This window comes from Filicampus tigris, chromosome 11, assembly GCF_054856515.1.
Source record: "Filicampus tigris isolate MCC_2025a chromosome 11, RoL_Ftig_1.0, whole genome shotgun sequence".
NCBI classification, from domain to species: domain Eukaryota; kingdom Metazoa; phylum Chordata; class Actinopteri; order Syngnathiformes; family Syngnathidae; genus Filicampus; species Filicampus tigris.
In genome coordinates this window covers 15,756,312-15,770,595 of record NC_141227.1, presented here as the reverse complement: position 1 = coordinate 15,770,595, position 14,284 = coordinate 15,756,312, and the positions used below count along the sequence as shown (strand labels likewise).

Here is a 14,284-nt window from a genome sequence, read left to right as displayed (position 1 = left end):
ACAGAAACGACAAAATGGTCGCCCATTGATGGCTAAAAAAGGGTGGATTTTGCTGCTTAACTCATATTCCACAACGGCAATATTAATCGGAATGCCGTGTTTCATCTATTGTGCCTGCTGGGAACATATTCTTGAAAAAAAAATAATTTCCCCCCTTTAAGTACATCTGTATGCAGGCATTTTGAATTGTGCCTACCTGAGTCTCAAAATCGCTGCGTAATTATGAAGCCAAGGCATTGACGGTTTTTGGAGATGCCCCGCCGTGGCTAATGAATCCCACCAGGAGTTCAAGTGGTGTAATGAATTAGAGATGGTCAAGTAATCCGGGTCTTGGTGCTCATGATGCAAGGTGTCCTCGTCTCCTCCTCAGAAAATCACCGCAACAGGGGCCTTGATGAGGATGATGAAATCCGCTGAAATGGCGGTCTGGCTTCTGCTTGACATTCAGTACGGTGTAATTACCTGTGACTCTTTTTTTATGTCCTATATCTGGGCTTGAAATTGATAGTATCGGGACTGCACTGCAGTTGCTGCGCAAAACAGGAGCTAAGATGAGTGGAATTTCAAGCGTCAGATTTATTATTAAAGACAATGATGGTTAGAATATCTGTTTCGTTTATATCATGTTGGACATCTATAACGGCGGCGAGGAGATTGTAACAAAACTCCAAGTGGCATGTGAGCTAAGTGTGTGTTTACTGGGGGTAATATTTCCCCACATGCCACAGGCTTCATAAACCGTTGCAAAGTATTGCTTATGAAATTAACATGCATATCTGCCGGCGCATGTTACACGGCCGAACGGGCTGGCAAAAAGCTTCCAGAATACTAACGAGACAGTCCGAGTCACCGTTGATATTCACGCTGTGATGAGTTTGGACAGGAGTCGTGATTAATATACAGGTCATGCATTGTGTAATGTGGCTTTTTGGTACCCTCGTGTGGCGGGTGAATAATCACAATTAATCACCTGCTGTGTAACCTCTCAAAGTCAAGTGCCCCAAAAGTAATATTATTTTGAACTCAAACAGCAAGTTGTGATTTTTTTGGGGGGGCTTTTTTCTTATTTTTCACAGGAGTTGCAGTCCTGATGAGGTGGAAACGTATGATGATAACGACAGAACCATAAGTAGAACTGCAGCATAGAAAAGTATCTTACTGTTCAATAAAATATGAGCAATATACAATTAGATAATCGTCACTGCTGGGCAGAAACCTCCCATGTCCAAATTTCATCAATTTTAGGTATATTTGTTCCACGAATCAATTTACAAGCCCCGACATGGGTTAAATTAATGACCAATCTAAAATGTTGGCTTGCCCTCTGATGATGCAATGTTAATTGCTCTACAAACATGCCATTTTTTTGCCGATATCTGAAAATTGAAAAAGGACAATGGCTAATGACCGGTCAAGCCTTTCATCAATGTTTTAATTTTACAGTAATCCGCCACTATTCACAGGGGAAAGGGATGGAGCATTGCTGCAAACTAAAAAAAAAAAAAAAAGTAATTGATGCCCCGTCATTATACTTCCTTGACACCAATCAGCTACTTTTCTGTTAGACAGGGCTTTGGCGCCATCTTGTGTCATTTTAGGGAATTTTTGTGGTTTAGTGGTCATGGTTCGACCAAATTACTGTACATTGAAGTAGAGGTGTAATGGGTTCCCTACCAATCAATACACGAAACTGTAATTACTGCCCCATTCATTTACTGAAGTGTCTACTCTTACAGTATTGTATCCCTTAAAGGGAAGCCAAATGGAGTTGCTAAAGCAGTGTCAGGCAATGCATTCCCAAATGCGTCCTTTTTGTTTACATTGACGCCCAAGGGATACACACCCGAGCAAGTTGTAATGCATTATAATTACAGCGCCTCCCAGACTCCTCGTGACGTCCAGCCCACCGTGCACCAGCACAAACAAGACACTATGTGCATGTCAAGTTGTCCTCTGTGCACAGCCCCTGTGAAGTGGCGATGGAGCGGAATAGAGATGTGCGGCTAATGAACGAGACCATGCAGAAATTAATCCCCCTTTAACTGATTTATATTGGTGTTGCTCCCAAGAGAACGACGGGATTAGCATATGATAACTCTCCATAGCTAGTCCACCTTTAATTGTCCGTCGGTAAGGGAGCCACACAGTTGGTTTCTGTAAATAGAATCAATGAATTTATCATGCTCTTTTTGAGAACGTGTTGGTGAAAGCAGCTAAATGTCCGGGATGCACTGGCTCTCATAATGCAAACTACTACTGCCTCCAAGTGGTGCTTTTGTGCACTGCATGTTGATGGTATGCGTGCCCACGAGTGCATATGGAGATTAAGTTCCCTCACTAGCTAGCAGCAAGCCCTTGTGTGCATTTAGGTTGGACATACAAATTTGCATGACGCTTAAGCTTGATAAAGCCTTGTATTAGAAAATAGCTAAACCATCATTATTATATGTTCTTCGTGGCACACTAGCTTGCTCCCGCATTCCAAAAACAAGCATATAAGGTTAATTTTAGACTAAGAATTGTTCATAGGTTCAAATGTGAGTGTGCATTAATGTTTGTTTGTACTCCCTGTGATTGGCTAGCAACAAGGCCAGGATGAACCTAACCTCTCGCCGAAAGCCAGCCTCGAGAGGCTCGGTCACCTGCAACCATAATGAGGGTGCACGGTGTAGAAATTGAAGAGATTGTTCACGTATAGGGGTCATGGCACAGACGCTGTTGGAGAGGGTTACTGCTGCATCCCAAATTTTGGAGTATGTGAAATACTGGCTGCTATCTTTTTTCGAATTGCCTGGCAGGCCAGATCAAATACTCTTGCGGACCGCTATTGTGGATGCTAAAAACATGGAGGTTATGAGATGCAGATTTCCATCATTCAATATGAATGACTGTGAGTTTGTGTTGAGCATGGCATCATCTAAATCCTAGCAGGGTATAATCCCAGATGAAGCATCCTGCAGACTGCTGATTGATAAAAGGCCCCGGTGCGCCGGCCCATGCCAGAACATGCGCTCTGCCTCGCAAAGCCTCAATGAAGCCTCCGGAAAAGCCTTTTTTTTTCAATGAGCATCTGGCCAGCTGACATGTGTGTTCGACCCCCCGTGTGTACAAGAGGCTTTGGCGTGTGTGGCAAAGAGATTTTCCTCATACGAGCGCACGTGTTTTCAGAGGCACCGGAAATTCATTGAGATTTTTTTTTCCAGCCTTTGCATGCACAAGCGCAACACAACACGTGTTAAGAGAGACACTGCACTGCATTTATTTCGGCAAATAAATACCATTTTGGTTATACTTGACATTTCTTTTTTGGACTTCACCATCACAATTTTTTGGGCAACGCTGTATATATATATATATATATATATATATATATATATATATATATATATATATATATATATATATATATATATATATATATATATATATACTGTACATACATCGCTGTCCTGTGAAAAACACATATGTCCAATTTTGATTTTTTTTTTAATTGTCACATTAATGGGATGTCTGTGATGCAGAAACCCCATTCACGTTGAAAGAAACAAACTAAATAAATGGACATAAGTGTTTTTCACAGGACAGCACCGATATATTAGTTATGTCAAGTGATTCCAATTTTGTAACTTATAACAGTAATCGCACAACTTTCCATAATTAATCATCATAATCATTTTTTTCTTGTACTATTTTCTACAATGCCTGTAACAGATATTCGCTTGAGTAAAATCCTGGAATTAATGTAAAATCATCAACTACAAAATCGATGTCAATTCAAAGGCTGTTTTAAGAGCTTTCTTTGGTCCTTAAATACAATTCTTCTCCTGTAGAATAGAACCGTTGAAAAACAAACAAACACTGACTAATCTTTACAGGCATCTTTCTTATATTATTCTCAAAGGAACAATTCTCAAAACTTCTCGCTTACAGGTTTAGTTCTGCCAAGAGCACTACAGTCCTGGCAGTGTTGACTTGCGAGGCCTCACGGAGGGTGTTTTTCTTTGAGATGATACGCCAAAGATGTACAACTAATATTTTATTTGAATCAGGCTTTGGAAAGTGCACAAATGACTTTACTACAACAATTGTCAAGCAAGTAAAGCTACCTATTTGTCCATCTTGGTGCCAGTGGCTCCTCTAAGTTTGTTATAGGCTGCCACAGGATGTAAATACAACTGTGTTGGGTTAATATTTTAGCACTTTAAATCATTCATCAAATCATCAAGTTTAGTAACCCTCGTTATTGATGTTTGACGCACCTACAACCCTTTCTCCAATCTGTAACTGTTAGGCGATCTGCCCTTTGAAAAAAAAAAAAACAATATTGTTCTTGTTTATTTAAGTGGACAATGCACTCAAGGCCACTCTTTGAGGAAATATGGCATTTCTGCATTCATAGAGTTGTTATTTTCATTCCTGTCAGAAATTGATTTCCGTGCATCTGTCTGGTGTGAACACTTGACAGATGAGCTACTGCTCATGTCTTTGCCTTGTGGAAAATAAAGCGGGAGTCAGTCGGGGTTTGTCCATCTCTTTGCTCTGGATTGTCACCGTTTGATGTTTTCATTGTCGTAAATCCCCTGCAAGGTTCATTTTTCATTTGACAAAAAGGATTTTAGGTAAAGCACAATGAGAATGAATTATGAAGGCCGATGAACGGTGAAAATGTTTGGGATTAAAAGCATTGTAACAAAATGAAAAAAACAAAATATATATATATATATATAAAATGAGATGATATTTGGCTCAGAGGGACATAATCTCTCAGAGGTCTCGTAGTTATAGCTGTGTTTCGTTTGTCGGCACTGACCGAGTCGTCTCCTTTGGATCTCTTAACACTGGACGGAGTCTCTTGCGTCTTCATTTATTACTTTTTATACTTTGAAGACATCGGTCTGGGAAGGCTTTAAGAATCAAACTCGGCTGAAGGAGAGCAAAAGAAAAAAAAAAAAAAGCCATGATCCCGCCAAGGCTGCTCGTGTACCGACGCACTCTCGGCGAGGTTAATTTGGAGCAGCTCCAGCAGACGCCTCGACGGAAGAAGTCTTGTAGCGATCTTTTCCAGAACGGCTACCGAGTGAAGCACAGCCATCCTGCATTGGCGGTGCAGGAAAGGCAGACCGGAGCATACCATTCTTTCCGGGGCTGTTTGCGCCTCTTCTCCAACTGGGGTAAAAATATTCTTTTGAAGCCATATTAATGTTAAAACTTAGTTGTAAGGGCCTTCTTGGGATTTATGTGTTTACTTTGTCATTACTGTTGACAGGGGTACACCCCCCAGGGGCGGAGCCATGAGTAGGACTGCCCACCCAATGAGATTCATGAAAAAATATCTATGTTTGAATTTTTGTAAATTATGAAATTATTTGTGTTATTTATTTTATTGAGTTTGATTTAGAATGGCATAATTGTGGTTGTCAAGGAAGATCTGAACTTCATATTATTCATGTTTGTCATTTTATTTGACTATACAATGTGTCGGGGCAGGAGGATTGTGCGAAGTGAGAGAAATCTTCAGGCCCACCCAGATTTTTCCAGGCCCACCCATTAGCTACGTTCTGGCTCCGCCCCTGGGGTGTACATTTGCGAAAGCTTTGCACATATACGAAACGGCCGTGAAAAAATCTTGGAGATTCTGAATTCAAAAGGAGGAGTCATGTCATATCACTTAGAAGAAACTCCTCTCAGCGTACTGTAACAATTGATGCTGGACTCTCCCAGAGCAGTTTTTTGGGGTGTGCCACCTCAAGTTTTAAACACAATTTTACATAGAATGGTTACATACATTCAATTGTTACTCAGCTGGGACAAGTTAAATCAAACAAAACATGGATTTTAGGTTGCTATCGGACAAAAAGGTTTCTTTTCTGTAACTAGGATAGTTTTTTTTTTTTTTGCGTCTTCCACTGACACTTCCCATTCCATCACCCCAAATGTTCCAAAATTAAAACCGTCAGCGCTACCTCAATTGCAGAAATGTGAGTTTTCATCATTTCGTGCAGGAAGGCAAAGATTGATAAATCACCATTCAACACAGAACCAATATCGCAGCTACGTACTCGGGTGTAGAAAAAATCGGGAAATTTGAACCACAAAAAACTAAATGGCAAATGTAAATGTTTTGTTTTTGTGTGGTGGGGGGCGAACATGCTGAAAAGTTTGCTCCTGATTGATTCAGCGTTCCTGATGCTACGATTAACTTTTTGTTCGCTCATTGAGTCCTCCGCTCGAGGGCCCATTCACTGCTCACGGGTTTAATTATTGTGATTTCAAAATGTGTTCCTCGATAAGTTTCGGGGCAATTGTAATCATTTTGGTGTTAATTGTTTGAGGTATACATTCTCTCCCGTTACGCACATACAGTGTTGGGACACAATCACACAGCCTTATCGGGGGATTACTCATGTTATTAAAATACCAACGAGATAGGTGTTGCATCATAATCCCTAGCGAGCTGCTCTGTGGTCCAGATCGAGGCTCATTTATAACTAAGCCATTTTAAGATGCAAAAAGGTATAAAGATATCATCGAGAGTGCAGCGAAGTGTCAGCAGTCTTTTTGTGCTTGCCCCCCCCATGTTTTCGACGTGTTATTGTAAAAAATACATCTATTCCCTCCTTATGCTTTACCTTCTATTTTTCCTTCTCTCTGTCTCGTAGGTTTAAGATTCCTGAGAGCGCTAAGATTGATACAGTTCTCGGAAATCTTACAGTTTTTGAATATCTTGAAAACAAGGTAACGTTCCCCTCACAAGCACATCCAGCTTCCATAGTACATTCACTCACACGCCCATCGCATCATGATATTGGTACAAAGTATAAGAGCCATGTTTAGTAGCGTCATTATATGTTTCAATAGTCAATTATGGGTTCATGCGGGGATATAAATAATTATAATATTTCATAATTCTGCAGTACAGAGACTATGATTATAAAAGACATGTTAATTATTAGTCTCTGATGGAGGCTCACAGTTATGCAAAACTAAGATTTACAGTGTGCTTTGTCAAATCTAATCAGTATAATTTTTGTGATTAATTTCCCATTTTATCCATGTAAATATGCACATAAATTACATGAAGTCAAATCATATCTTGAATGTAAAAATGGAGTTGAGTCAGAGGCTTTTCTTGCAAGGATTTAATAGGATTTTCTCCAAAAGCAATGCACTTTAAATAGTAGAATTTGAACATACTGTTGGAGTAACTTGAAACAGTTTTTAACTTAAAGGGGTAATGACCAATCGCGGATCACCTGTTTTTTGAAACTGAGTCATGATTGGTCGTTTTCTGAGCAACTGTGATGTCATTTTCAGTCGACAGCAGTGGCAAAATGCCCACCGTGTTTGAGGAGTCCTTCAGAGATGGGCATTTGATGATACTTCCTTGGGCAACTATCATAAAAAATAAATCAATTCATATATATATTTTTGTGGTAAATATTATTTCATGAAATGAGAAGACCTCTCTCTGCTCACACGTCAGTGTGTTGGGATTTAGCAGAATAATGCAGCCTGGAGGAGCCATAACAGAGGTCTTCCTAAAGCCGGTGTCATTTTGCTCTTCTATCGACGGCAAACTAGCTGAGAATGAATCAACATCGTGGTTGCAGCCAAGTATTGATTGTTGAATTTTGTACAAAATGAGAGTCAATCATTTGCGCTGTAGCAACCTCCCGCCAACATCTTTATGACTTGTTGTCTTTTGCGCTTCTTCTCGTCAGCAATTCCATCAAGCTGGTGAACCTGTGTTCCATCTTCATAAGCACATGGCTCACCGCTGCAGGATTCATACATTTGGTAAGTGGGCAGAAATGACATCCAGTGCGGTCCGGTGATTAATTAACGCCGCCACTGCGAGAGCTCCCACAGGGGCGCCACCCATCCGTGCATAATCCTACGTGTCACATAATATTTCAACAAGTTCAACCTCAAGACCCTTCTCGTCTGGTTAGCACGGTAATTTATACAGAGGAATAAAATAACCAAATTGACAAATTGCCATCTTCTATTCAACTTGTTTCTCACATTCAATGATAGTTTACGTTTGATCAATTCAAATTGTATGTCATATTGTCAACACAAGCAGTTTTTCCTCTATTTGTGACGTGCAACAGCGTGAGCCTCAGGTCGCTACCTACCGGCTATTATTCTGACTTTGTGGCTGCACCACACACACAAGGATAATCATTTTTGAACATTTAAAATGAACATTAACAGTATGTGTGAAGCCTGCTTTAGATTAAAAAGTAGATAAATTAGACAAATGTGTGGGTGGGAAAAGTAGGTTCCAGCAGGCACAGTGCGGAACAAATTGTCATAAAACCAGAAGAGACCTTCCATCATGACATGCTTTTATGTGGAATACTTCAATTGCCCAATAAAAATAATTTAGGTTAAAGAGCTTCTTCACATACTGACTACAGAAACATAAAAAAATGATTTTAGTAATTACTAATGCTGTTCATTTAGGCCTGCTGTGGCATAAAACGTACATTGGTTAGTAGGTCTAATACAGTGTATGTAATATGTTATAATGACAGTCAAAAGACACGTCGCATTAGTGGAAAATTCTGTGGACTAGATGGCAAAAAAGGCTACACATGCCGCAGTGCGTTTAAAAAATAGATTTTCATCAGTACTGCTGCAGTAAACAGTATTACCACTAGATGGTAGTGCAAGATCAGTTTAGTGACAGCTTCTTGCCCCAACCAAAGATGAAAGCTGGCCCACTCGTCTTTGAAATAATCAACTTGATTGTATGGCTTTGTGCTCAGAGAATATGTTTACAAATTCTCTCTCCCCTCCTGTCATCCTAGGTGGAAAACTCAGGGGATCCTTGGGAAAACTTCCAAAACTTCCAGACGCTCTCCTATTGGGAGTGTGTCTACTTACTGATGGTGACCATGTCCACAGTGGGCTACGGGGATGTCTATGCAAAAACCACCTTGGGGCGCCTGTTCATGGTCTTCTTCATCCTCGGCGGTTTGGTAAAATCGGACTTTAATCCATCCTCCCTTGTTCCCCCATTTATTCCCTTCCCCCTAACTTCTTACCTTAAAACCTGTCTGCCCCTTTCAATATGCTGCATAGACTTGATTATGATGTAAATGACATAATGCTAAGGTGACACTTTCTTAACATTCCAATATGAGAAAACCTTTGTGCAGTTGTATCCTTCCCTTAAGCCTCTTGTCTCTTGTGTATCGTAATTACTCTGTGCTCCTTTCTGCCCTTCCCTTTCTGTATGTCTCACTTTGCGCTATTTTATACTGATATTGTTAATATTCACAGTTGCGGTTTCAGGACACCCTCCCTCTTGTGTCCCTTCCCACAATTCCAACAAACACAGGGGCAGGGAGATGAGGCTTAGGCCGCCCTGACTGTTACCACAGCAACAGCAACCTCCCCTCAGGTTTTTCCAAGTACTGTCCGGCCACATTAATGCTAATAATAAGAGAGAGGTGCATTTAAACCACGTGCTAGAGTTCGTGAAAATAATCATCAAGCAGCAACGATCCAATGTTTTGCTGTACTTTGGAACCACCGGGAATGAGAGCAATTTGGGAAAGACTCGCAAAATACGACTTTTGAGAAGCTACAAAAGCTAAAAAGACATGACCCGAATTTGTGCACACGTCGCAACACGTCGCAAACCCAGACTCGATAAAAAACAGCAAAATAAAAGGAGTCAAAACAGCGTACTTTTTTTCAACTGAAGCAGAAGTATTAGTCAATGAATCTTTTTCCCTTGATGAAAAATTGAGAAAAAAAACAAGTTTGAGGCAGGAGCAAACAGAGAAAGCAGCAGAATAGTTTCACACAAACTAATGATAATAATAATAATAATAATAATAATAATAATGTTATGGAATACAGTACAACATTGTAACGCAGTAGGGACTACCTGATTTAAAAAAAAAAAAAAAAAAACATCCTACAGTTTAATTTTCGATATCTGAAATGCAGACAAAAACACTATTGATGAATTGAACCTAGATTGCACAAGACAGTGCCCAAGTAAAACTTTTATCATTTTACCCAATCAAAAAATAAGCATAAAGGACTATTTTTTTTTTTTTTTTTTTTTTAACCAATAACTGACGATCTGCAAATGAATGTGTGTAACTATGTACCGGTAATAAATTATCGGGATTGATCACAGGATAATATTGTATGGTGATATTACTGACATCAAATACCTTATAGTGGGTTTGTGTGTGACCCCGCCATCCTCTGTTGCTTCAAAAAGAGAGCTCTAGTTAGCCAACTGCCACCGTCAGCACAGCCAGGGCCAGCAGCTGTGTGAAGATTTCTAGTGGCATGGCCATGGTGATAGCCGTGTATTATTGTTTTGTTTTTTCTCCTTCAGCGCTGAGAGCTCTGTAAAACTTTAGGCTTCCACCTTAAGTTGCTTTCTATCATCAGCCCAGTCGGAATAATCACACCAACCCGCAGATGGTTTCCAAGCCAGGGATCGTATGAGGCTACCCCGAAAATGCTGAACTGAAAATACCCGTGTACAGTAAACGAGTGTAGCGTCGATGAGGCTTCCGCAAAATGCATTCAGCTCATTCTCCAAACCCCGACAAATGAGTGTCAATGTGTTTTGCAGCTGCGGGGCATCAGGAGGGTCTATTCAAATCAACCTACCCGATCATCTGTGTTTGTTGGACAAAACATGGCACATAGGTTTTTTTTTTATTAACAATCTGCTTTGCTGCGAGAGGAAAAAAAAAATGCATTGCTTCTATCACAGACTCAACGTAAACCTGCTGTGATAAAATTGCCCCCAAAAGCCCAAAATGAAAAATGTCTCACGTCTCCATCAACGCATGGAGCGTTACTGGATTTCGAAAGCAAAGTCATATTTCTCTCCTTTGGGGAAATGTGGGTTCACGCACACCCCAGCGCCCGCTCTTTAGTCTCTTTTTTAGCCTCTGCTTCTGTCTTCTATCTTCTCCTTAGGCCATGTTTGCCAGCTACGTCCCTGAAATCATAGAGTTAATAGGAAACCGCAAGAAATATGGTGGTTCCTATAGTGCGGTTAATGGGAGAAAGTAAGTATTCCAGACGGTTCTGCTGTTGTTCAGTGTGCGGTGGAACCCTCTCTGCATGCCTTTTGTTCTATTTTTTCTGTTCCATGCATGTAGGCCATGTTTGCTCGCTACGTGCCAGAAATTGCTGCTCTCATCCTTAATCGGAAGAAATACGGAGGGAGTTATAACTCGACACGAGGCCGAAAGTAAGTTGGAACGCAGACAAGGTGTGGTTGTGTGACTCAAGAGCGCCCCTAATACCCCAATCTCCCCCCGCCCCCCCGCCCCCCAACCCCTTTTCACTTAAAGTGTAACAGTCACCGGGGGGTGTTATCTGACTTTTTAGAGCACTAAAAACAATGGTAACAACAAGTCACACTGCGTGACTGGAGACCTCGGCCATTAAGACTCACATGTTCATGCATCTTTACGCTCTTTGCTCTTTGACATCTTCTTCTTCTTGCTCACTCTTTCTCACTCTGAGCTCATCCAAGGGCCACACTGAAAAGAACATTACGAGGAAAAAAAAGATACGTGAAAAAAGTTTGAAGTCTTATGGGAATAAATGCAATGTTGTATGAATAAAGACAATTCCGATGAGTGAATGTCAAAATTCAAAAGTCTGAGACCAGCAGTCATAAATTCATGAGGTAATAGTATGCGAAGCCCTGGAACAAATTTACACTTCCTCACAAGTCTTTACAGTGTACGGACAATAGGGCTGTAAAGATTAGTCGCCAAGTCTCGGCAACACAGACAATCAAAATCAACGACAATTAATTGAATAGTCGAGTCGTTTATCTATTTATTTATTTATTTCTCTATCGCTTTGTTTTTCTGTCTTGGTGGCCAAGAAAAGCGAAGTATACTTACGAATATTTCTTTTTGTATTTATAGATAGTTTCATAGTATTAATGCAACTCTGCATGCTGTATTGGTTTTTGGTTCCATTTTAAAATGCATGAAACATTTACAGCTAAAAATTTTCAGGCCACCGTATCGCCTTCAAATTAAGTATAATGTAATATATAATGATTTTGTTTTGTTTTGTTGCAATATTAATTTATTGTCTGAACATGACTTTTTATCTCTTGCAGTATTATATATCTATATATCAGTTTTCTCTGTTTTTGTTCTGGTAACATTAATCTCTATTTTTGTAAAAAAAAAAAAAAAAAAAAAAAAAAAAAATTACATTTTTGTGTTCATCGTTTCATGACTTTTCTCACAAAGTCAATTTATTTAGTTCATAATTTGTTTAATCATTTAAAAATTACCTTGTTATATTGCAACTTTGTTTTTGTAAAAATAACAAAAAAAACATCATTTTTAGAGTAAAATTGACATAAAATTCAAGAGATCAATTTCTTTGACGGTTCACTGACCCCAATTATTATTTTACTATTAGCCTGGGCTCGGTGCCATCTTCATTGCAGAAAGAGGACAAAAAAATGCTAATTGGCAAATAATTCATCAGATAGCTATGGATAGGTTGCCCAGAAAAAAACTGTTGAATAGATTAATTTATGAAATAGCGAACTGCAAATACATGGCGGTGGTTTGCTGTAGTCGCATACATTTTTTTTTTTTTAATATTCCAACTTTTTTGTCACAATATTGCACCATTTTTCCTCCCAAAATGAAATTATTATTCTTGTGATTTCATTATGTCCTTTTCACTGTGGCCCAAAAACTCCTCAAGTCATTTGTGTGCTGTGCTTTTCTTTCTTGATTGCTTGAAACATTCAGCGTTTAATTTGGATTTTGACAAAAGAGCTTTCATGACTACTCTGCTCTTAAACTTGTGTTGATTATCCTGTGCAGTGTTTGGATGTTGCCTGTGTTCACTTCCAGCTGTCAGTGTGAGCATTATAACAATGATAGAAGGAAACATAAATAGTCATGAAAATCTTCAATGGATTCAAATATAAAATAAATAAATAAAACATCTGCAAATGCGTTAGCATTGGTGGTCCACTGGAGTATCATCAATGATCCATTTCCTCTTCTGATTTCATTTTGCTTGCATGCTTTTGTGGGCTCGCGTATTGTTCGGCCGCATCATTTCTGGCATGTCCCCCGCAATGACGCGCAGACTCGTGGCTTCTTCATGCACTGTGAAAAAGCCACCTTCCTGTTGTCTGTCACCGCTCGCCCCCATGACATCATCAACGCTTGACACCACTCTGGCCCTGATCTTCAGTCAGCTCCCACACCCTTGAATGCTGGTTCGCCTCGCTCCCATTTGGAGGCTCTCGAATGCTTTTGGCTTTCTTTTCATTTTTTATTTTTTTGATTTTTATTTTTTTACCCTGCTTGGTTCTCAGTGCTTGCCCGGTTCCTCTGTTTGTCTGGTTGCCTCAGAGGCTCTCACAGATGAGAGTCCTCATGTGACGCTGTACGCAGTGCTCGTTGTAGTGTTGTGCTCCTTCTCCTTGTGGCTCTCCTTCTCCTTGTGGCTCAAACGTCATTGATATTCAGCAAACGTTGTTTTTTTTTTTTTCATTTCTACGGCATCTTCAGTGATGCTGCCTCGTCTTCTCTTTTCCAATCTCCGTTCGATTGGGAAATAATTCAGCGAGTCAGATGTTAGAATAGAAAGAGGCCCGAAGAAGAGAAAGAAAAGCCTTTGTTCAACAGTGTTCGCCTGTCAGTGGCACAAGATTGATGAAATGTTATGTTTGGCGAGTAACTTCAGCCCGGACTCACAAATGGGTGCTGAGAGAAGCCCTTGTCAAAACCCAGGATATTTTCTCCCACACACTTTATTTTCTCCTTCCACTTTCATTCTGGAGAGAACATGTGGTTACAATCACGATATCAACCCAGAGCAAAGACATGATCACGTACAGTAGATGCAGTATGTATGTGTTTAGGGTTTGCATATTATACACAAAGCCAGGTTTTGGCCGCCATTGACATGCATTGAAGGAAGCTCTCATGGAAATAAGATTAGGCGATTACAAGTATCTGACTGATTACTGAGCTGAGGTCACGATACAATGTGAACTATTAAAGAAAGTTGCTCTAATTGAATCTTTCTGTACGGGCACTGTCATTTGAAACCGCAAAACGTGAGAGGAAGCCCTATAGGGATTTTTCTCTTTCATGCTCGCGCTAGCCTGCGCAGCGTAGCGCACACCCGCCAGCTGAGTGACGGCGCCGGGCTTGTGTGTGTTGATAAAATAATGGCGAGCGTGGCGTTGAGTTGGCAGCTCTGCTCTCGCAGCAGAGCTGTGTTTTCCATT

The 14,284-nt window shown here is 40.2% G+C and overlaps 1 protein-coding gene across 28 annotated transcripts in view; it reads left to right on the top strand.

The window, feature by feature from the left end:
• Nucleotides 1–14,284, top strand: part of kcnma1a (potassium large conductance calcium-activated channel, subfamily M, alpha member 1a) — a 159,666-nt gene that overhangs the window by 89,045 nt on the left and 56,337 nt on the right. For 24 of the 28 annotated variants that reach the window (XM_086045479.1, XM_086045478.1, XM_086045468.1 and 21 more), the window contains exons 6-9: nt 6,660–6,735; nt 7,722–7,797; nt 8,817–8,987; nt 10,966–11,057. In XM_086045479.1, the coding sequence (XP_085901605.1) occupies nt 6,660–6,735; nt 7,722–7,797; nt 8,817–8,987; nt 10,966–11,057 (415 nt within the window). Of the gene's footprint in view, nt 1–6,659; nt 6,736–7,721; nt 7,798–8,816; nt 8,988–10,965; nt 11,058–11,150; nt 11,243–14,284 lie in introns of all 28 variants that reach the window. The other 4 variants (XM_086045475.1, XM_086045477.1, XM_086045486.1 and 1 more) reach the window with 1 other exon arrangement.